Source organism: Simochromis diagramma, unplaced genomic scaffold (genome assembly GCF_900408965.1).
Source record: "Simochromis diagramma unplaced genomic scaffold, fSimDia1.1 OVJJ01000061.1, whole genome shotgun sequence".
In the NCBI taxonomy this organism is placed as follows: Eukaryota; Metazoa; Chordata; class Actinopteri; order Cichliformes; family Cichlidae; genus Simochromis; species Simochromis diagramma.
In genome coordinates, this window is record NW_024386945.1 from 3,109,606 (window position 1) to 3,131,425 (window position 21,820).

Below are 21,820 nucleotides of genomic sequence, written 5' to 3' on the forward strand. Positions count from 1 at the left end.
AAAAAAAACCATTTCAGAAATGCAGGAAACATAAATGAGAACAGACAAAATCACATTAATTGATCTTTCAGATCAAAAGCATGCTATGATTCTTTTATATCACAGCAGTACTCACTCTGTATAAGATGTATATGAGAAGAGCCAGAAGCAGTAAACCAGCCAGAATAGCCAAGATGATGATCCACAGTGGAACTGAGTTCTCGATATCCGGCTTGTTCCAAACCACTGGAGTCACCACCTGAGGATGACAAGACAAGATGTCTTCTTCCAAACTACAACAATACAAAAATATGTACTAAAAATATAGATTTGTGTGAAATGAACAAGTTATAATAAATTGAATAACTTAATAAACACATTAAATACCTTTTTGTTTCCACTGGGAAAAAGTTTAGGCTGGATTGCATATGGCATCTTCTTCACACGGTATTCTGCCAGGCACTCCAGCACATATTGCTTATAAGCTCTCTGAAGAAGAAAATATTACAAATTATATTCAAAATGCATATAATATACTAGTTATACACTAGGTGGCGACATTGACCATGTGCATCTCCCTGCGAAACACCCTTTAGCATTCCTACCCTATGAGAAGCTGTGATAACCAAATATTAAATTTTCAGTACATACCACATAGATGGGAAATAATCTGTGTATTTTAGACATGACAAACACTGGTAGAAGCTGCAGTATGAACACCAGTGTGGAGCAAACTGCATCCTCAGAAAGCAACTGTTGTCTCATTTGTTTAGGCAAATATGCGTAACTGGTAATACTGTTAACTGATTCAGAGCTGCTGCCGAGTACAAATTGATCACAACCAAACATGTCTTACTGACAACTCCAACTATTTGCCTTTCCTAGCAGCACATTTGAGGTCGAGTCTCAGTGTTGTTTTAATAACGCTTTAATAAAAATGGCTTCTTACTTCCTCCCAGAGCCTGACATGAGAAAATATACAGCCACTGGTAGGGGAAGATCAATTTATTACTGTATTTTGTCTTATGTTTGGAAGATATGTAAAATGTACAGTATGTGTGTGGGGAGTTTGTATGGCAAGGTTCTTCCCCCACAAACCTCAGTGAAGGTCTCAGCCCAGACACGGGATCGCATTTTAAGGATAGCTGTAGTCCCCTTCTGCAGAAGACCCACATTGCATTCAACTTTCCAGCAGTCCACAGTAGAGCAGTTCTGTGCAAACAGAGAGAATGCCATCATTATGATGCGGTTTGCGATGTTAAATACATTTCAAGCCATTTTGTGCGAGAATACCATCTAAAAAAAAAAAAAATGTATTCCCACTAAACTTAAATAATATGACAAAGCCTAAATTCAAGTGGAAGTTATTAAAGCAAATCTAAAAACTAGCAGAACAGATAAATAAAAGCCGGTGGAACAAATATACAAATATAACAAAGAACCCAATGTTATGATCCCTATTGCACGCCTGCTTCGAATTAGATTGAAGGAATGTCATGAGACTGTAAAAATGCAGCATGCACCACTCGCCACATTATTGCCCAACCACTAAAACCAGCCCATTTTTCTCAAGACTGTAGAGTACACAATCTTAATTAGATCCCCGTAGTGCAGCTTGATACATTTAACATTTTAAAACATGTGCACACTCTGTTTTAAAGGTACTGTAGCCAGACCACCCCTAGACTGAGAGGTTTCGGCGGGTTTCCTGCGGGAACCCATTAGTTTACTTATTACACAGAGAAAGGCAAAAGTAGGAGAAGAGGGTACCCGCCTAGTTCCTTTAGGCTCAGTCTTAGACAGACTTAATAATTATTCAGACAGACAGAGAGCATATCAGTCTGTTTCCGTTCGGTAGTCATGCTTGATGCCCAAGGGCAGCAGGGCCTCAAAGGTTTGTGAAAATGACATGCACATGGTTGAATGCCAAAGATGCCTCAGACCCAGTTCCCACATATATCCTCACTGGCAGGATTATGTGGTCAAGAGCTGGATCATGGAGGCATGGATCCTTAATAAAATGACAGTTGAGCTTGAAAACACAGCTACTGTACGGAAGCGGTCTGTAAAGTTTTACAATTACGCTTCAATGGTGCTAATAATAAATTAGGTGGTTTTGGATCAGAGTGTTGATCAGGTAAAACTACTGTTAACTGCAGCCATATTTCAAGTAAGATAATGAGAGCATTTGGTAAGGTAAAACATAACAGAACTATTAAATACGTGGAAGCCCTTTTTCATATATGACATGCTTGATGTTAGATTTATAATTAGTTAATCTTGAAGCTGACAGTTACCGTTGCTGGTTCATAAATATGGCAGTCATTCATCATTAATAAGGACAGAATTAAGACTAATACGCGTCTACAGTCAGTATGTTAATAGATTGTTAATAAAGAGGACTTTGGTTCAGCCCCTGATAAAGATAAACATCTGCCAGGTATCCCAACTTGGTAAACCCATGAGGTTTTAAAGGCCTTAAACATACGTGTAAAGCACTCGGCCATTATTAGCCTACAAATTTTTCCATCCTTCCATTTTCTTAGCAGCTTGTCCAATTCAGTGTAGCAAGGTGGCTGGAGCCTATCCCAGCTGTCATAAGACGAGAGCCGGGGTACACCCTGGACAGGCTTGCAGTCCTTCGAAAGGCTAACACAGAGAAACAGGCATTCACATCTACGGACAATTTAGAGTCACCAATTAACCTAACATGTAGGTCTTTGGACTGTGGGAGGAAGCTGGAGTGCCCAGAGAGAGCCCACACAAGCACAAAGAGGACATGCACAGAAAAACCCCAGTCGTCTGGTATCTTTGAACCAAGAAGTCCTGCTTTTAGCAAGAAGAAAAGTCTGTAAAGTGGTTTCAAATGTATTACATGTGCTAGAACAATAAGATCTACCACTATTATCTTCAAAGAGCTCCCCATTCAGTGCCACTGAATGTTGCATGTCCCACAACACAATGAAAGTGAGGCCATTTTAAACTAATCAAAGTAATTTGGAAGTCTTTTGAGTTTTGGTGCAGTTAATCCCAGTCCTTCAAAAACTAAACAGGTCATCTATAATTCTCACCATCTCACCTTCTCTGACCACAAAACAGTAACGCACTCTGATCAAGACTCGTGCTGAATGGAGATGTCTATTCTCTCAGGCATAAGGAAAAAGTGCAGACACAAGAGAAACAGGAGAAAGGGCTGCTTCATACTAGAGTGTCATTGGACATGCTTGATAAACGACCACAGTTAGGAGAAACGGGCACAGAGACAAAGACTTCTTTGGTAGAGGCAGGTATCCACAGACAGAGGGAGATAGAGCAGCTACCTACAGCTGGGTGGATCAATAGGACCAGTGTGTGGGGGCTGAGCAGGCTTATAACACCCAGAGCCAAAAATTAGAGACAAGTCTGTGAACTAAGCAGTGCATCACAGTCAAAAAGCCTCCCATGCCTTTTTCCCCACCACTACTAAAGGCTCTTTAATGTTAATCACCACAATGGGACAAGCCTGTAACCTCTGACCCCTCCCTTTTAACGACATCATAACCTAATTTCCCGTCCCCAGAGCTTCATGTAGGAGCAGGGCCAGTGTCACCAAAACAGGGTCGCATTTATACACAGAAAAGCATCAAATCTATAGTTTCAAATATAAGTTTATGTGTGGTGCAAAAATGGATTTACTTCCATCATCATACTTACTCCAAACTAAAGCTTGTCATTCCTTTGCTTTAAAGACACTATCACAATCAGTCCCCGACTGCTAGACTCCACCTTTTTGTCCGACAGGGTTCATTCATGCATAAAACATGTTGCTCTTACAGAATGTGACAATTTCCCGCTAAGTGCCTTACCAGGTTAGTCAAATGAGCAAGCTGATTCTTGTGGACGTCCCTCCTCTCGAGGCGATGCTCATGGCCCTTTAGCGCCAGAATAGGTGACTCGGTGGATGAGCGCTGGAGCTAAAGGAAAACAGAAACACACCAGCCACCCATTAGAACAACACAGATACTGACCTCACTAGGCAAAAAAGTGCACCACCCTTTCTGTCAATATAAGACCTAATGTTAGCATGACCCTGAGGCTTTTTGTCATTAATCAGAAGCATGTGAGCTCTACTCCTTATGGATTCCCATGGAAATACACCATACTTAGCAATTCACTAGGGGGTGGGAAAAACATTAGATCACAGCTAAGACAGATGACCACTCACAGCTCTGCTCAACATCTGTCAAACGTCACATGTAAACACAAACAACCACACTAAAATGTTTTGCCCACAAAATCCCCAAGTTACAACTTAGTATGAGGGGGTGTTGTAGATGAATGAGTGTGTTGCTGGGTGAGGTGGTTCATCAAGCTGTGCTGAGCATAGGGAAGAGTTTGAACTTCAAAGCAGTGGTGGGGAAAGTGTCCTGGGTGGAGTCGAGATTCAGGGTGGAGAAGGTGGGTGTGGGCCAACCGTTGGGAATCACACAGGGAAATGATGGGAGATCTTCACTCTCTGACTTTGCCTCATTTGACCCTGAGAGGTGTTCATCTGAATGTCACTCACTTTAAGGTTTCGGTGGTTCATGTTTTTGTCAGCTGTGCAGTTAATGGGGCCTTCAGTGGAGAACTCCAGAGGGTAAAGGAGAGTTTGACCTTGGACACGGAAAGGGCAGCGCAGCTCAAGGAGGGTGTGGCTGATCCTACTAGGGCCATTGTTCACAAGCTGGAAAAGGGAGTGAAAAAGAAACATTTTACTATATCAAACATTAAAAAAAACTGTAAGAGTCCCCTTAAGTTTTTCATTTGTTTCTCCAAGCAGTTTCTTTCCCATGCTGAAATATTAATATCTGGTGTACTTTTTTTAATCTACAAATCCATGGATCTGCACTGGCGCAAATCCCACCGTGTGATCTGGTTTTCCTCCTCTGTTTTCCTCCTCCTTCTTTTTTTTTTTTAAACTATAATATCTGCTTTCCAACCCAATCTGCTCAACCCCACTGAGCATGCACAGCTAACATCGATTACCTCATAGATGTGTTCCACGGCAGGCCCAACGTCCACCTCCACGTTGTAATTTTTGGTCAGTTTCCAGTTGGCCGGCGGAAAGAAGACCTTATCTGGTCGAGACACACTTAAAATGGGAAGGAGGGATATGAGAGTATGTGTAGGGAGGCACTAGGGATTTAATGAAGTCACAAAAGCACGAATGGGGGAATTCTAACACTCAGCTCACCCCTGTAGAATGACATCAGCCTTAACAATCACCTCCAGCTTGCAGGCTACAACCTCACTATGGGAATTATTCTCATTTTTACTGTGGAAACAGAGAATGGAAAAAAAAAAAGATCTGATTAGCTGATGTCATTTGAGAGTTGTGAAAATCAGTACTATTAAATCAGAAGTAGTTGATATTGTGTACACTTTTGCTATTTTTTCCTGTGTTGGTGATCACATGAAATTGTACCTGCGGATTTGCGCCTCGAACTGAATCGTTTTGTGTGTGTCCTTCAGCCGCGGCACTGTGAAACGTAGGCCTGCCCAGAGCTAAGGAAAGGAAGTTCAGACATATTAACATCCCCTGAATTTTTTCTCATTACAAGTAACAGAGAAAAGGAAAGGATCTAAAAGTACTGACTGACTGCTTGAGCATGTTGCAGCACAAAAATGTGACTTCTTGTTCCTGTGCTGCACATTATTAACGGTCATTTCAGATCCATTTACAATAAAGAAGTCTTTTTGTCGCTTTGAGTTAACATGTAGCCAACTGTCTTGCACCGCAAACCTATTAAAAGCATGCTGACTTGTGACTCAATCAATAAAAAAGGGAACCAATAGAACAAATGTAGCCTGTACTTCCTGCCACACCCTTTCCTGACACACGTTGACTTTTCCTGTGCTGTCCACACCCAAAATGAAGATCGCATCACTTCCTTTTTTAGTTTCTATGAACTGATAACTGATACATTAAATTTCAGATACTATTTATATGTCCTATGTAAACAAAACAAGCAAACAAACAACCTTGTTTGTGCCACAACACTTAAACTTCTTAAGCACTGAGCTAAAAGAGAAAGACAGCCAAAAGACAACATTGCTCCTACATTGGTGCCCGACTTCATTGGGTTCCCCAAATCACAGCTGAGGTATCGGGTCTGGTTCTCAGTCTCATAGCTGCAAGTCAGCTGGGTCAAGGTCTGGAAAAGAGGACAGACTGGTCAAACCACATCGAAAGAAAATCATCAAGATTAAAGTCCCAATAGTCCCAAAATCAGGGTGTCAGTTTGATTGTTTCTATTCACCTCATTATTGCGGGCAATGCCAATGTAGTCAGCTTCAGGGGGCAGCACCACATACAGGTCTGCTTCATACGCCCCTCCCTCACCCTCATTCCTGGCATTGAATGTCAAGGTCAGTGAGTTGTCATCACCAAGGTAGACTTCCTTCCTGTCACTGAGGACCCAAGGAAAAAGAAATACAAAATAAAGAAACCCCCAAATGATTAGTTGGGTCACTAGATAAATACCTCCATAAATAAACATGGATTAAGTTGTTTTCCAAGTAAACAAGGCCATTCTTTGTTCCCATTTGCTGGCAGTGGAACAGGCAATAAATTGCAAATTGCTCTAATAAAACTAATATAACTGCATGCTCTGTGCTTATAAGATCTATTTTATTTAGAACCTGGCTGCAAAAATGCAACAATTAGATTAATCTCAAAATAGCCCACTTTACATAATGTTTTTCCCCATGTGATATTAAAGACATACAAAAGGCGCAGAATTATAAAGCATCTCCCATTTATTGCTTTTTCTCACTCCCTACACCTTCCTCCAAAGCTAGGCACAAAGAGAAATTCCCCAAGAAGGGCTACAAGGGCACTTTTAATTAAAGTCTATTCTCATAAAAGCAAGAGCCAGCAAAAGGGAGACGAGTTATAAAGCCGATCCTCTGCTGGCTAAAGATTCAGCTGGGGCCTGATTTTAACTGACATGGCACTTTTTAAAGCAAACAAAGCCTCAAAATTAGAAAACACCACAAAACCCTAAGACTTCCCTGAGGGACCCTTGGTCTAACAGGTTATGTGATTTGGCAGCGGAATAGAAAAAAAAAAAACATCGTACAAATGTTGGATACATTTTTCTCTGAAATTCCACTAAATCATGACCATCTGATCACCCCCTCCAACAACTATTAGGCTGCCATAATTTACTGCAGAGCAGACGAAAATCAACAAAGTATAATTTTAATTGCACTAATCACACTTTCTGCGTCTGGGTTTCTATCGGATGGGGCGCAGCAGAATCCCAGCAGGTTGTTCCATATGTAATAGATAAGTTATACATTGGGAAAAATGGGGTCAGATGGTAGATAAATATAGGAATGTGAAATCAAAATGACAGAGCAGAGCAGGGAGTATCAGGGAGGCAGTTATTTTAGAGAAAACTGCTAACAGATTTCTCGAATCAAAGTGTAGCGGGGATGGCGATGAAGACAGGGTTGGGCCTCTTGCAAACAGATTCCTTTCATCTTTTCTGTCTTTCCCCCTTTAGCGTTTGTCACAGCACCTGTGGAGCTGAGCTATTTCCTGCTTTGTTTTGTTTTTAACGAATGGTGCCCCTACTGTACTTCAAAATTGTAGCTATTAACACTCACACTGTGGTTTGTTAAATTAAACAAAAAGTAGAGAACAACAATAACAGCTGTTTTTATGCTTTAGGGTCTCTTTTTGCATAGCGGAGGTGAAAATTTCAGTGTTTGTAATCCTGTTCAGGGTTCACTGTGTAATATCCATTGAACTTTATTCTATTTTCTAAAACCTATATGCTCTGGGATTTTTAGCAACAGCTAAGGAAAAAGACTCACCCGCTAACTGCCAGCTTCAAGTCAGGAACACAGATGTTGTCCTCTCCACAGTCCAACAGAATCTGTGCCTAGAAGATACAAATTGAAGATGATAAAAGTCTGAATATAGGGGTGCAGGCCAACATCACACAGTAGGTTGTGACACTTATTCTACACGTGAAGAGAATTAGGTACACAAGATAAATCACAAGATCTGTTTAAGGAAGAGAACAAGATGAGTGTAGCAAGATGCAACATGCAGTATGACTAATATATTCCACCACCTGTCTCTGGACCACCACCCAAGATGCACACACACCTGGACTGCAACCCCTCTTATTTACAAGACATCATCACTACACATCAGACAGCTAAAAACACAGAGACAATAACTGCCTCAGTGAGGTCATGACAGCAACAGACAGCCTGATGAGCCAGCTGTCCCGGCACGCACGTGCTTTCTGTTTGCAATGTAAAACAGGGGGAGATTATAAACAGGGTGCAGATCAGAGCCCGTACAAAAGAAGATACTGAGCACAAAGCAGCCAGCTCCCAACTTTAACCAGTGTCCCACATCACAGCGCTATGTGGTAAACCGCGCCTTCACCACACACTACACCACTGTGGAGCATGATCAAATGTAAAGGGAGAAGCCTACAGCCTAAAGGAACTTGCTGAAACATAAGATATCTCTGGTGACCTGACAGCAGGAGGGATGGTTCAGAGATTACAGTGGAGGGAAAGACAAGAAAGGAGCAGAAACACTGCCGGATAAGTGGATGACCGCTGAACGTGTGGCAGGGAAAGCCCTGTGGATTGCTAAATTGCATCTCGCCGCGACTATGACAGTGTGATGATGTTCATGATGATAAAGACAATAAATAGAAATAGAGAAGAAGATTAAAGAGAGCCAAGAACCCCCCTTGTCATTACACCATCTAGGAGCTCTAATTATGCACACCATGGTAACCACCATGCTAACTTGGCCGCATGTGCACCCCAGCTCATATGTCTGTTTGGGGCAGGAAAACAACATTCGTACCACCATTACTGTACTTAAACAACATCAACACTGACATCAGCATGTGACATAATGAGTCCAAGTATCATTTGGCAAAAACAAAACACAACCTTGGCAATATGACTGGAGCACATTAATCAAAATCATATTCAATTGGTCAGACGACTTTGTTTTAAGAACAAGGAGGGCATTGATTCACAATTTCAGCCGGTTCCAAGTTCTCCAAAGGTGGCTGCAACTTGAATCTTTACTGGCATGCATACAAATGCATGCTATGTGCAAGACGAGCGATGCGATAGCAATTAATAGATCCATCATAATGCCACAAATCTTCACAGATACATGTGGAAAATGTTAGGGTGAGAGAGTGAGACTGCGCTCTGCGCATCAGCTGCCTTTCATTCGCACTCCAGCTTTGAGAGAGTACGAACTTGGCAGAGTCTATGAACTGTTATATCGCCTGCCACACATTCTCAAAGCATGTGTGGAAATCAAGAGGGCATCATGTATCTATTCTAGGCCAAGGCTGTGATATAATAGTCACCATACTCTGTTTGTATACCGTTATATTCATACAGAGTAAAGCAAAATTAATTAAATTTGTTGGCAGTCTGACACCACTCCTACTCTGCTTTTATACATTCAAAGAACGGATTCAGGTTTATGGCTAATTCTTTCTCTCAGGCTTGTCTCAAGGTCTTGGTACAGCAGTAGACCACATCTGTTGGAGGCCCAAAAGCTTTGATATTTAGGAAAGAAAAACAGCAGTGACAAGGTCCAAAAGGAAAAAAGAGAAACTCACAAGGGTAGAGAACGAAAAAGAAAGAGATGGAGATCAAACTAGACTGATTGCTATTCCCCTAATGCTCCAATCTGGTGGCTGTTGCTGAATTAAACATATGGTGCGTGCTGTGCCACAGCTGAAAAGATGCCTTCATGTAGAAATGCTGAGACACTTCAACCAGAGGGGCCAACATTCTGTCCGTGCCCCTCCCTGAAATATTGACCATCCTTCTGTGCCTGCAGCTCTGAAAACACTCACCTCAGTAGCTAAGCAGGCCAAGAGCTACTCCTGCTGGGACAAGGAAACACGCCACTGTACATGTGTCTCACATTTTCATTTTGAAAACAACTTTCCAGACACCCTGGATCTCTTCCCAGCCGACAAAGAAAAGATTCACACTTTCATCATGAACAGAAGAGTCAGTAAGGAGTTGGCCAGTGATTACTGAATGATGGCGGAAAGTGCAATCGAGAGATCAGAGAGAATGAGTTGAAGGAATCTCAGTCGCACATGCAGATTATTAGTGAACTTACTATATAATAATTTAAACAGCTCTGTAGATACCCGGGTTAATTAACCTAGCTGATAGAAGTGTAGTTCACGTCAAATTACCTTTTGCTCAATTACGTGTGTGGTCTGATAGTTGAGGATGGGCCACAGGCCGTGGGAGTCAGCTGCAGCTTTTGGGTCCAAGCTGAAGTTCAAGGCCACATAAATAGAGGAGAGTTTATCTCTGAACTCCTTCTCATCCTACAGTGAGAAAAACACATTTTGTGTCATACCACCGTGCAATTTGGCTGTTCAAAAGTGACACAGAAACACAACTATAAAATGACTACAGCTATTAGTTACACTTCACTTATATGCAGTTTTTCAATAATGATTCTAAGCATTCCACAGGCTTAAATGTCATTTTTTGTTAGAGAAAGAGAGGACTTACTCTTAGGTAGATTCTTTTATTCTGGCACACTCGCTCTCCGTGGTTCAGCCTCACAGTCATTGGGAGCAAAGGCTGCTGGGAATCCAAGAACAGAGCCCTCTTCACTGCACCTTTCTGCTTGTGTTTATGACTATCAAGCTGCACCTCCACCTGGAAATCTGGAACGCATAACACACACAAATGACCATTCATGGTGTGATGAATGTTCTAGAGTCACAAAGTGACAGGTCTGAAAAGGACCTCCGTAAATACTCTGAAATACACACAACATAGTCAATGGCACATAGAGCTGTTGTGTACTGAGGGGGACTAATAAGAGATGATAACTAAGAGGTAACGAGGAAAAATGTTGAGGACAGAAGAGGTTAGATCACTCAAGGTGGATCACAAAGGACATTTGGCATGCTGCACTCCCTTTTTGTCATAACAAAGTCTGAAAATCTGCATTAGCTGCCAAAACACTTTAACCTACAGACTGTTATGGATTTAAAACATTACCACTGGTGGCTATTTGACAGTTTCCCTGCTTGTAATAAAATGCAGATGTGGAAAATTGGCTCACCTAAGTTCTTTGGAAGGTGCTTCCCATCAGCAGATATGCAGAAACTCAGGTTGACACTGTTTTGGGAAGAAAGGACAAGGACATGATGAGAGAAGCATATCCATTAATGGCAGAGACTCTGTGTAAATACTGTACACATAAGACACCTCACATGCCCTCCCTTGTTCTCTCGCCTTTTCTCATGGGTGACTTTTTTTGTGTGTGTCAGCTCATTACATGGTTCACATTACAAGGCGTGGAGCACACTGAGCTTTCAGCGAATATTATGACAAAAAACACACATGTTTGGAGATAGGCTGGCATAAAACTACTTTTGCCGGCCAGGCTGATAAATCAGTGTGTCTCCGCTTTCCACCCGCAGCCCTCCCCACACACAAAGAAATAGCAGAGTTAAGAAGGGTGAAATTGAGCAACGACTCAGGTTTCAGTGCTGACCAGTGAGTGGCTGTCTATATAAGCCTGTAGCTCTCTCCCATGACATCAGCCACACAACATGCCGCCGCTGTCCAAGTCTGCAACCCCAAAACCCCCAACCCCTATCACTAGTAACCCCTTGAAAGAGTCACAGAAAAAAAAATAATGCAAAAGAGAAAAGAAAGACGGATGGGCTTTACCGAAAAAAAAAGCAAAGTAACAGGAAGAGAGGTGAAAAATGAGAGCAAAAGACAGAGAAAGTGCAAAGCCTCCTTTTGAAGAGTAGCAGTAACTTCATATGAATGCTCCTGTGTCTGCCCTTTTCGGCACAACTGTGTGCGCACGCTCACGGGAGTCTACGTGTCCTGATGTTTCCCAGCTGTGTTCCACCACCAAACAATATCTCATTCAAAGCAACTGCAAAAACCTTCCAGCCCCTCCCCTCCCATTATTTCCTCTGCTCTCCTCCCCCCGATCACCAAAATCTCCCCATCACCAGGCAACGTAGCACAATCAAGACATATGTGTATACAACAGTTTCCTTTATGGATCAGCGTGTAGAGAAGGGGGGGGGAAGCCGAAACAGGAGCACAGTGTCAACCGTGTCGAGCAGCAAGCTACCGTGGTCTCCTTCCTCTAGGGTTTTTCTTTTTTTTTTGGAGCTGGATACTTTGCACAGTTAGATCAGGCTGAAAACTGCAAACAATGCTTCTATTCAACTTTTTTTCTCTCTCCACTCCACAAAATAAAGTGTGTTATATGAAGACACTCTGAAAATAGGTCAGATAAGAGCAGTCCTCAGAATACCATCACTGTGTAAAGGATATTCTTTATCAAAACTTCCTATTATGATAGAAATGTTTATGCACGGGGGAAATGGGGAAGCCCATGTCTCTGCAGTTGGGTCAAATAAATACCAAAAGTGAAGAGCTGCAGGAAACAGAGTGTTCTGTAATTCTGGACCGTCTGAATACTCACCAGGAAACGGGAATGCTGGAGTTTCCAGTGGTGAGAATGCAGTTCTTCTCCTCAGGATTAATCATGGTGGGGGAAACTGTCAGCGAGGCACTGGTGTTGACTATCGGCCGGGATCTGTAGGCAACAACAAGAATGCTGATTGAAGACACAGTCATCAGATATTACAGTTTCCACTTTAAGTGCTTCATAGATTAGCTTCAGATTTTGGAAACTCTATTTCTCTGTCTTTCCTTTTGTTTTGTTCTTACACTATATCTGTAGAGTGACCAAACATTTATCTTGGCACACCAGGCAGACGAACACAGCCATGCTTTTTTCCCCCAGACTTAATTTTGGAATTTGACTTTTCAATCAAGCAAAAACATACATAAAAATAAAACATACCTATATAGAATAGCCTTATTAATACCAAAAGCTCCAACAATGAGATCTGAGGAAATTAAGAAAGATAAATTAAACACACACACAAAATAAATAAATAAACCGTTAATGATGCTCATTACAAATTTCATCCTCACTTACCTGGGTATCCGTTCATGTCCAGGTCCTTAGCACCTCTGAGGGCAAATCCAAAGCTAGCAGGAATAGTCCCTGCAGCCCACTGCCCCCTAATCACCTGAGATGGCTTTTGTCTGAGTCCTTCTGAGTATCCATTGTAAATATAAACCAGTCCCTGCTGATCTTCTCCTCCAAATGGACAGCTGATAGCCACATCTTGCAGGGGGAAAAAATTAACTTATATTACCGTTGAGATTTAGAGAAAGAAACTAAAATCCCAGAGCACTTTATTTACAGTTTCAGCTGTTTTTCACTACAAAATTAATATGCATGATTTACTTAAATAGCCTATGTAGATTTCCTTGCTCTACAAAGTGTTGCTAATGTTTTGAAATTGCACAAAGAAGCAAAACTTTTTTTCTTTGACATAAGGACACAGGGGTATTTAGAAGTCAACCTATGCGATGATGCTCTGTGTGATCTACATAATCTCCAGTTATGTAGGAATGAAACTTCCGGTCCATTTCTGTGATTAAAGCTAAAACTGAATCCTAGCTGATCAGCTCTCATGTTCATCCTCTTATACCAAGATCACTTAACATACTCATCATTGTATATACTATATCATTTATTGACTATATGCCTTACATTGTGACATAAGCAGCAACACTTAAAGTTCATAACCAATAACTGTTTTATCTAAACACTTAGTTACCATCCATAACAGTCTTTAGATTTAGCATTATTAGTATTCTAGTTTGGTTCATTCATAAAGTGAAATGTATTGTAGGCTATAAATATTGTTGAAGTCACCAAAGCTATTCGGCTTCATTCTTTAGAGACCATAAGTGGTTCAAGCAAGCACATTTCTACAGAGCGTCATTGTGTTATAGCGTAATCTTCGATATTATAACAAAGCATACAAGCATTCTCAAAGTGTAATGAGAAAAGAGTAGCATCATAATAGATTGTTACTAAATTTCCTTCTTTTAAATTGTTGCCTTATATATCATTTCCCCACATTACCAATTTCTGTCCTACCATATTATAATTCCCTATTCTTACCATTGAAACCATCCAAGTTCAGATCTCCCAATGGTGCAATGGTGCTGCCAAATCTCCCAAACACCTGAGTGCCTGTTAGAGGTAGGCGGGACTCTAGTTTCAAGGGGCTACGCTGGAGATAAACGTAGACTTGGCCCATCTCTTCCAGGCGTCCATGAGAGCTTCGGACCATGAGCATGGGAGCTCCCACCAGCAGGTCAACCATCCTGCAGACAAAACAGGAACATCACAAAAAAGAAAAAAAAAGATACACTGAAAAATAAAATAAAGAAAGACAGACAGCTACTACTCACCCATCACTGTTAATGTCAGTTGTGGCCACTGCATACCCAAAATATGAGCCCATCTATTAAAAAAAAAAGAAAAAAGAAAAGGTGTTTCCATGACTTTAAACATCACATCAACAGAAGACATGATTACAATTTAAGCAGTCCAAAATCCCAAACCCTCACACTGTTAAACTAAACTTCAGGCGTGTTTTCTCTGTTACTAGAACAAAAAAAAAAAATCATAAAGACTCAAGAAATCACAAAGGCTTGATGGGTTTTACAGGTTGGGTCCAGTGAAGGCCTGTCGGTTCCATTTCTTGTTCAGTTTCTGTCACGATTTTCAGTCTACAAAGCACTGCAAAAGCAGTCTCGCTGGAGTGTATGCAAATTCGCTTGTGATTATGTTTGTTCAGCTGAGTCAATCACCAGTGTTGAAATAAGTTGATTGCTTTTCTATTCCCAGAACCATTTGCACAAATTGCAACTGCACTTTCCCCCCCAAGAACTGAGATTTGCAGTATTGTGTTTGCTAGATTTTTGTCTCTATTGTAGTTTGCAGTAGAGGAAATTATTTATGCTTACTATGAATCAGCAAATTAAGAGCTCTCATGGGAGCTGAGCAATAAAAACACAGAGGAAGTGGAGCATTACAGAACTTTCTGTAGTTGGCTCAGGTGGGAGTTTTTGGACTCACCTGCTCTCCAGTGTACTCAGTCATGTTTGTCAGATCTGTACCGTTCAGAATAGACACCTGCAACACAGCAAGCACATATGGTGAACTTTTATAGGGTCTAATATAAGCACGATCCATGGAAAGGAATTCACTGCAAAAATAATCCCCACTGTGACAATATCGCTAAAGTTGTTTTCTTTCTTGTATCATTCCCAAGTATAAATCCCAGGCTTCCCATTCTAAAAGCGCTTAAATGAAAGCCAAAATGAGAGTGATGATTAAGCGATCTTACCGAACCATAAAGCATGTGTCCTTTTGGAACCCCAGCAACAAAATCTGTGAGACAAAGCAAAGATTTAAAGTGGGAAAAATACGGTTAAAGCCCAGTCAGAGGATTACAGAATTTACTAAAGACATTTCCAGCTCAATAATTATGTAAAATATTGTAAATGATTTATGTTTATCTTACTACAACTGTAACATTCATGTTGCTCTGTAAATGTCTTTAAGTGTTTCACTATTTGTCAACCTCACCTAATGCTGGCAGTGTCTGCTACCTGATTTGTTGACTTACCTTCTACCCCATCACCACTAAATTCCCCAGCTGCAACAGAGTAGCCTGTAGGAAACAGAAAAATTAGCTTTCGTGGCAGGTACATGACGACATGTGATTTAGCAAAATTTATAAAGTTTTAATTAGCTTACCTTGATAGCTGTCATCTTTCAAAGAATGGGCCTGTTTGGTCTGGATCTGGCCACTCACCGCCTGAATAAAATAGCCTGGATAGTATGCTCTGATAATGTCCTCCTTAGCTGCAGAGATCACTTGACCTAAAATAAGATAAAGATAATGATAAGAAAGAAACTTGGAAAGACATACTGAGATTTCTGTGCGTGTGTGTGTGTTTTTTGTTTTTGACTTTTGATTGATGCAGGTCCTACATACCTTGCCAGAAATAACTACCTGGTCCTCCCAGCACCACTTTGCCATCCTAAAAAAAAAATAACACCTGTGAATTACCTCAGTGGGAAAAAATACAACTATTCAAGAAACCCTGTGTTGGTTCACTGACAGAAAATGTACATTTACCTTTGTAAAGTCGGCACTGAATCCTCCCTGGCAGTAACCTTGTCCTGATGGACCACTGATTTCTGAAGGACAAAAGGAGCGGTGTATCATGAAGGACTTACTGTCAGAATAAGTGAAGCATCAACAAATGATATCCAGAAACCATCCAGGAAACAACCATCGGTGTTATCCTGTTATATTAAAGCATCCATGCCGATAAGATTTGAAGAGAGGTGATGATTACCTGTACGACAAGGAGCATACTCCACAAAGTTGGTGAAGTTTTCGACAGAGAGGTAGCAGCTTCCTGTAGCATCAGAATGGGGAATATCCTCCTTAGTTCTCCATGAGTAAAGTGGGGCACAAGCCTGCAGTTCACAGGAGTGGGATTGACAAGTAAGAAAAGTGGAGGATTAACAGTGTGTTGATGAACAGGGTGAGCCATTAGGTGGGAGATGTTTTTCCAGTTGTGAAACACACCCCCCCGTTGAACTCAGAATGGGTCTCAAGCTGAGGTCAGTGGAGTGTCTCGTGTGGGGGTAACCATGTAACTCAACCCAGGTCACAAGCCGTACAATCAGACCAAACAACAGGCAGCTAAACTTTGATGTCACATGGTGTATGTGTGTGGCTGTGAGTACAGTGAGTTGAGACTAGGGGTGAAAATTGGACCTGAATGACAACAACTTAATGGGCAATAATCTAGCCACTTCTCCTAACTTCTAACTAACACAGGATATGTGCAATCACCCAGCCAAGAGAGTGAGTCATCACTCAAGTAAAAAGTTTCTCACAGTCGTATATCAGGCCATCAGGCTAGTCTGAAATTCCTGATCTTAACAGCAGAAAGCAACAGCTGAGGTTTTCATCCCTTAAGGAAGATTCTATCATTTTAAATGCATCTCTTCGAAGGCTACCTTACCAGAATTGTGTCACCATGAGACCGGACAGTGGCACCAAACCATTGGTGGGATTTGAAATCAGCTTGGTAATTTGTGTCATTGAGCAAGACATTGCGATCCCCTGGGGAAATAAAGGAAGAGAGAGAGAAAAGAATTTGAGTTATAGCAGCATGATAACACATGCATTCCTTCAGCTGGACCTCAAGCATCATAACGCTGCCTGCCCCTCCCTTCCAGATTCTTGGAAACATCTGTAAAAACTGGCAGACAACATGCATTATGTTACACTTTCTTCATACAGAGATGGTTAAACTTGAAAAGAATGTTATTTCCTACTAGGCCACTGTTCTACAGATAGTAGTTGTGTTAGCTTTTGCCAGGTTTGGACTGGACTGGTGTGGCTTAACCCTGCTGACCCTTTGCCCTGTTTGACCACCTGGACAGTATCACTGATCTCCCACTTTAGTGCTCTGACAGCAGCAGGTGATGCGACAGATGGTCTGGGCAGTCCGGTTTAAACACAACTTTATTGGAAAACAGATGCTACATCTGTGCTGCAATAAAGAACGAAATCCGAACTAATTGATTATGCAAGGAAGACACATATCGCTCATATGAGTGTAGGAGCTGACATCTGTAAGGGGAAGTGCGTATAAGATCAGCCATTCCACGAGTCCTTCACTCATAATCCCCATTCACTCAGACTTCTGCAACCACAGGTGTCTTTCTAAAGAACAGAGCTAGTGTCTGTCAAACAGAACTGGGAGATACTGGGAAAGATCAAGACCCATGTGGATGTGAGGAAGGAATTGTGTATTATATTCACTCTGTCCATGCCTGTCTTCCTCTAGTCTTTCTTTCAAGCCAACTAGGCAGCCTGGAGCTGAGGATGAAGGCCTGCACCATGTCTTTGTGGAAACAGCAAAGGGGCTGGGGTCCAAGGAAAACACACTCCGGCCTCGCTTCCTCACAGCAGCTTCTCACTCATCTCTATTTAGGCACCCACTTCACTCTCCCCTTCTCTGTTGTCAGTTTCAACATTATCACTATTTTCCTATTCATTTTTCTTTCACTATCTCACCACAAGGCTCCTCAACTGCACAGCCCCTTCTCCCATCTGTTTCCAGGGAGTGATGCCTCCCATCACCCAAGCAGTAAGCAGAGAGAATATAGTTTTTTAATAACCCAAATGTATTTCTGTTTAATCTCCATCTCTGGGGCTTTCGTGCTAACAGTATTCATCATGGGCGAGCAGCAGGCTGCTATGATTCAAGTGTTCAAAAGAGTGATAAGAAGTGCTTTTGCTGCATGGGCAAAACCCCAACCAGTACTTCAAACAGCTCCTTGTTGCTTTAACTAATCTGCCTTAGCTGCATGGTATGTTTTTTTTAACATTTTCATAACAGAAGGGTTTGTTTGGTCAAGGCAAATGCTAATCGGCCAGGTGAAGTTTAAGACTGACCAACATCTGTGTTGGTTTGCGTTAACTTCCCAAGATAACCAAGAGTAGCATTCAAAAAGGTGGTCTTGTAATTCATACTGTCTAACTATGCTCAGGTTATCTTGCAGGGTGACAGAAAGGAAGCACCTCATAGTAAGGACCCAAACAAGGTTAGCAAAGTCTTTATGTGGTAGCCATGGCTCTGTGTCACTATAATGAATGATGAAAAGCTCTTTTTGTTGTCTGTGAGGCGACGGAAGGCAGCCAGCTGTAATCATGTGGAATTCCTTTAAGATGAAAATAGAGGAGATTCACAGGGGAGATAAAGGGAAATCCAGAGAAGGACCCACAACAAGATGTGATCCGACCAAAGTCCCCCTGGGAGGCTGGATAGCACGGTGTGCTGATGTGATGTGGTGCCAGTCTCTCCAGGGAGCAGAGGGGCAGTGAAGGTCTGGAGTGCATACAGACTCACTGTCTACTTTGAACTGTGGGTGAGTGGAGAGCCATTAGTGTGGTCAGACCCTCTCGTTTTAAGTGTGTATGTGTTTTGCTGTGTGTCAGTGAGGTAGAAGACAAATGGCCAAATTCACTCATCACATCAGCTGCCCCTGTGGGAGTACTGACAGCAGGAGACGAGAGGGGGACAGAAGAGAGCTGGTCTCTGGTTTCTTGGCCTTTCCTCTTTTCTCTCGTTCCCTGCCTCCCATCCTGTATGTGTCCTCTCAAATAGACAGGCTCTTATCTCAGTGGCAGAGGAAGTGGATAGGAGGGAGTCTCTGGCCACTTTGACCCAATTAGTTAGGCTAATTAAGAGGTTCTGTGGCCTCTGGGTCAGAGCTCAAAAACACCAAGAAACAGGCGACCTCTGACACCACTTTGTTTCAAGAATATACAAGACACTCTAGAGCCATTTTCTTTATTATTCATACTGAATAAATTGGGGGAAAAGAAAAAAAAAATCACTAAATGTCTTTTTTTATTGCACTAGTCTTTACTATCATGATTGGCAAAGAAAATACAGGCAAAGCTGCAGTAAATGAATTGCAGCAGTAAATGTCATTCATGTAACAGCTGCTTGTCATAGCCATATTTGCATGCAGATGTTCATGGACTAAGCGTTCCTCCACAGCACTGCAGTTTTACTCTGATCCAGATGTGAGGGCTGGCACTGGCACTCTAATCTGCTCTTTCAAAGCATTTTCAAAATATGAAGGACTCTGGCAGCCCAGGAGACTAACCTTGACCGTGAGGGCTCATTGAATGTGCATGATATCACTCCGCGTGGCCTTTAGCCAGCATCCATGGCTGCACGACACATTTTATGTTGCAAGAAAAGCAGTGCTAAAATAGTGGAGCAAAGGGTACCAAGCAGTGGCGTCCAATAGGGGGGAAAAGGGGCTTGTGAAACATGCAGTGGAATATTTCTCCACTTTGTCAATTAGGGAGAATAAATTTAAGTTGGATTTCCCAGGAAAGAAGCCAGAAGTGATGGGGTCCTCCTACATGTATGAGTCATACTGTTTGTGTGTTTGTATAGCAGTATGTCTTTGCTACATCATTTATAATTTGACCTGCTCATTCTTCACTTCGCCGTGGATCCATTGTGCAAAACAGGGCTTGTGGGCACTCTGTCAACATACTGAAACATGAATCCACTCTTAAGACAACCTCACACGCTTCCTCGTGTTCTTCTAAACCACTTTACTTGATTTTGACTCAACTGGAGCCTCTTTGTTAAGACTAGTAGTGTCTACCTCACCTGTCATACAAACAGGATATTTCTTTGTCCGACCTATTTGTTTATTGGTTGCTTATCTCCGTATACCTCCCGAGGCCAGGCAACACAAACGTGATCTGGAGGAAGGAAGTAGTACCCTTCAAGAACTCTTTGACACCTCATTATCTTTTTATCCCTGAAGAGAAGACAAACAGGAAAAAAGGAACACCCAAAGTCCAGGAACTAATGTAGCCAACAACCACTCAATGGAGTAAAACAATGATTCATTTTCCAGAAAGAAAATGTTCCGATTGCCTCCAAAAAAAATGGGCAGAGAAACAACAATACTGAATAGTTTAAGAGCAAACAATATATCCCAACAAACAGGTTAAAGGAAAAAGAGAGTGTAGTTGCATTGCACAGATAACAGGCAGGATTGTGCAAATAACCTTCTATGAAGTAAAAAGCTCCAAAGCCTCCACTTTGGCTAATTTTTTTCTTTCATTTCCAACTCTGCATTATGTCAGTGAGAAACAGCTCCAGCTTTGAGCCTGAAAACACAGCACATCTTCTGATCAAACCTCATGGTTGAACAGAAGAAATTTGACATAAAGGGAGGGAGAAGGCAGAAAAAAATTGTTTGTTTCAGAGAGTGGATGAACTGATTTGCAGCATCAAGGCCCCGTGGAGAAGGATTTTTTTTGAATTGCAAAGCTAGAAAAGAGCATAAAACTTCTTTGGCGCTAATGAAGCCCAGAGTGTAAATATCAGTCATAAGACTTACCTTCAAGGTCAAATTTGATGGCGTGGCAGTCGGTTTGGCTGGAGCTCCATGGACAGTAGAATACAGACCCTCCCTCTGTAACGTTGAACTGCTTTGTTCTAGCCTTGGGGGCTCCAACCAGCACACTTGCACTGCAAAGAAAAGACAGACAGGGTGGGTGACTAACAGATAACCAAGCATTTTTAAATGTACATTTTTTTTAATCAAACCACGGTTTGTAGCTCAAGTCATTTCACACATATGCCACACCCTTTTTTAATCAATCAGAGGTGCATGTGAGAGTGCAAATGTACCACACAGATACAATGTTTCTGTTATTTGAAGTTGCACCGATATGAGAACAGCATGGGTACTTTGCTTTAGGTTAAGGTGTCAAACCTAAAGTAAAGAGAATATTTCCAACACAGCTAAATGCCAGCCATCTCCTGCTGTGAGCTACATGTGAGAAAGGAAAACTTTCGGACACTGTCCCAACCTAATTTTTTCCAACATTTTTGGAAGTTCATGTGTGAAAACATCTCCAGCCTGACTTCAATTAAAAACTGCATTCCAGACCTCCCACCTGAACAGCTTTAAGCATGATCCGGCGCATGTTTTTTTAAACATCCTAACAGGTTGCAGCACTGTTTTACATAATCCCCTACAACCACTGCAAGCTGCAGCAATGTTGACAGGCACATTCACTCCCTTTGTTTACAGTAAGACACATACAAGGGGAAACAATTGCATGGTCACACACGCTCCCCTGTGGGCCAGATTCACAAGGAAAACAAAAAAGCAGACAGGCTAAGTAGAGTCACTCTCTTGTTTCTACAGCTGTGATACTAAACATCAGTGTCCTCGGAGCTACACTGTACAACTACAGAAAGGCAAGTCACCCGTGAAGAGGCGCGACCA

General features: G+C 41.8%; 1 protein-coding gene across 1 annotated transcript in view; it reads right to left on the reverse strand.

Annotated features, from left to right (window-relative positions):
* itga5 (integrin, alpha 5 (fibronectin receptor, alpha polypeptide)) overlaps window positions 1–21,820 on the reverse strand; it is a 32,650-nt gene that overhangs the window by 2,674 nt on the left and 8,156 nt on the right. Inside the window, exons 2-29 of the mRNA XM_040037969.1 lie at window positions 20,924–21,054; window positions 16,999–17,099; window positions 16,321–16,444; window positions 16,098–16,159; window positions 15,954–15,999; window positions 15,713–15,838; window positions 15,582–15,626; window positions 15,300–15,343; window positions 15,029–15,085; window positions 14,359–14,411; window positions 14,066–14,271; window positions 13,025–13,216; window positions 12,887–12,932; window positions 12,503–12,616; window positions 11,111–11,166; window positions 10,549–10,706; window positions 10,221–10,358; window positions 7,825–7,892; window positions 6,261–6,411; window positions 6,063–6,155; window positions 5,426–5,505; window positions 5,195–5,275; window positions 4,987–5,092; window positions 4,526–4,684; window positions 3,825–3,932; window positions 1,078–1,191; window positions 367–468; window positions 116–238 (exon numbers count right to left, since the gene is read on the reverse strand). Of these exons, the coding sequence (XP_039893903.1) occupies window positions 116–238; window positions 367–468; window positions 1,078–1,191; window positions 3,825–3,932; window positions 4,526–4,684; window positions 4,987–5,092; window positions 5,195–5,275; window positions 5,426–5,505; window positions 6,063–6,155; window positions 6,261–6,411; window positions 7,825–7,892; window positions 10,221–10,358; window positions 10,549–10,706; window positions 11,111–11,166; window positions 12,503–12,616; window positions 12,887–12,932; window positions 13,025–13,216; window positions 14,066–14,271; window positions 14,359–14,411; window positions 15,029–15,085; window positions 15,300–15,343; window positions 15,582–15,626; window positions 15,713–15,838; window positions 15,954–15,999; window positions 16,098–16,159; window positions 16,321–16,444; window positions 16,999–17,099; window positions 20,924–21,054 (2,884 nt within the window). The remainder of the gene's footprint in view (window positions 1–115; window positions 239–366; window positions 469–1,077; window positions 1,192–3,824; window positions 3,933–4,525; window positions 4,685–4,986; window positions 5,093–5,194; window positions 5,276–5,425; window positions 5,506–6,062; window positions 6,156–6,260; window positions 6,412–7,824; window positions 7,893–10,220; window positions 10,359–10,548; window positions 10,707–11,110; window positions 11,167–12,502; window positions 12,617–12,886; window positions 12,933–13,024; window positions 13,217–14,065; window positions 14,272–14,358; window positions 14,412–15,028; window positions 15,086–15,299; window positions 15,344–15,581; window positions 15,627–15,712; window positions 15,839–15,953; window positions 16,000–16,097; window positions 16,160–16,320; window positions 16,445–16,998; window positions 17,100–20,923; window positions 21,055–21,820) is intronic.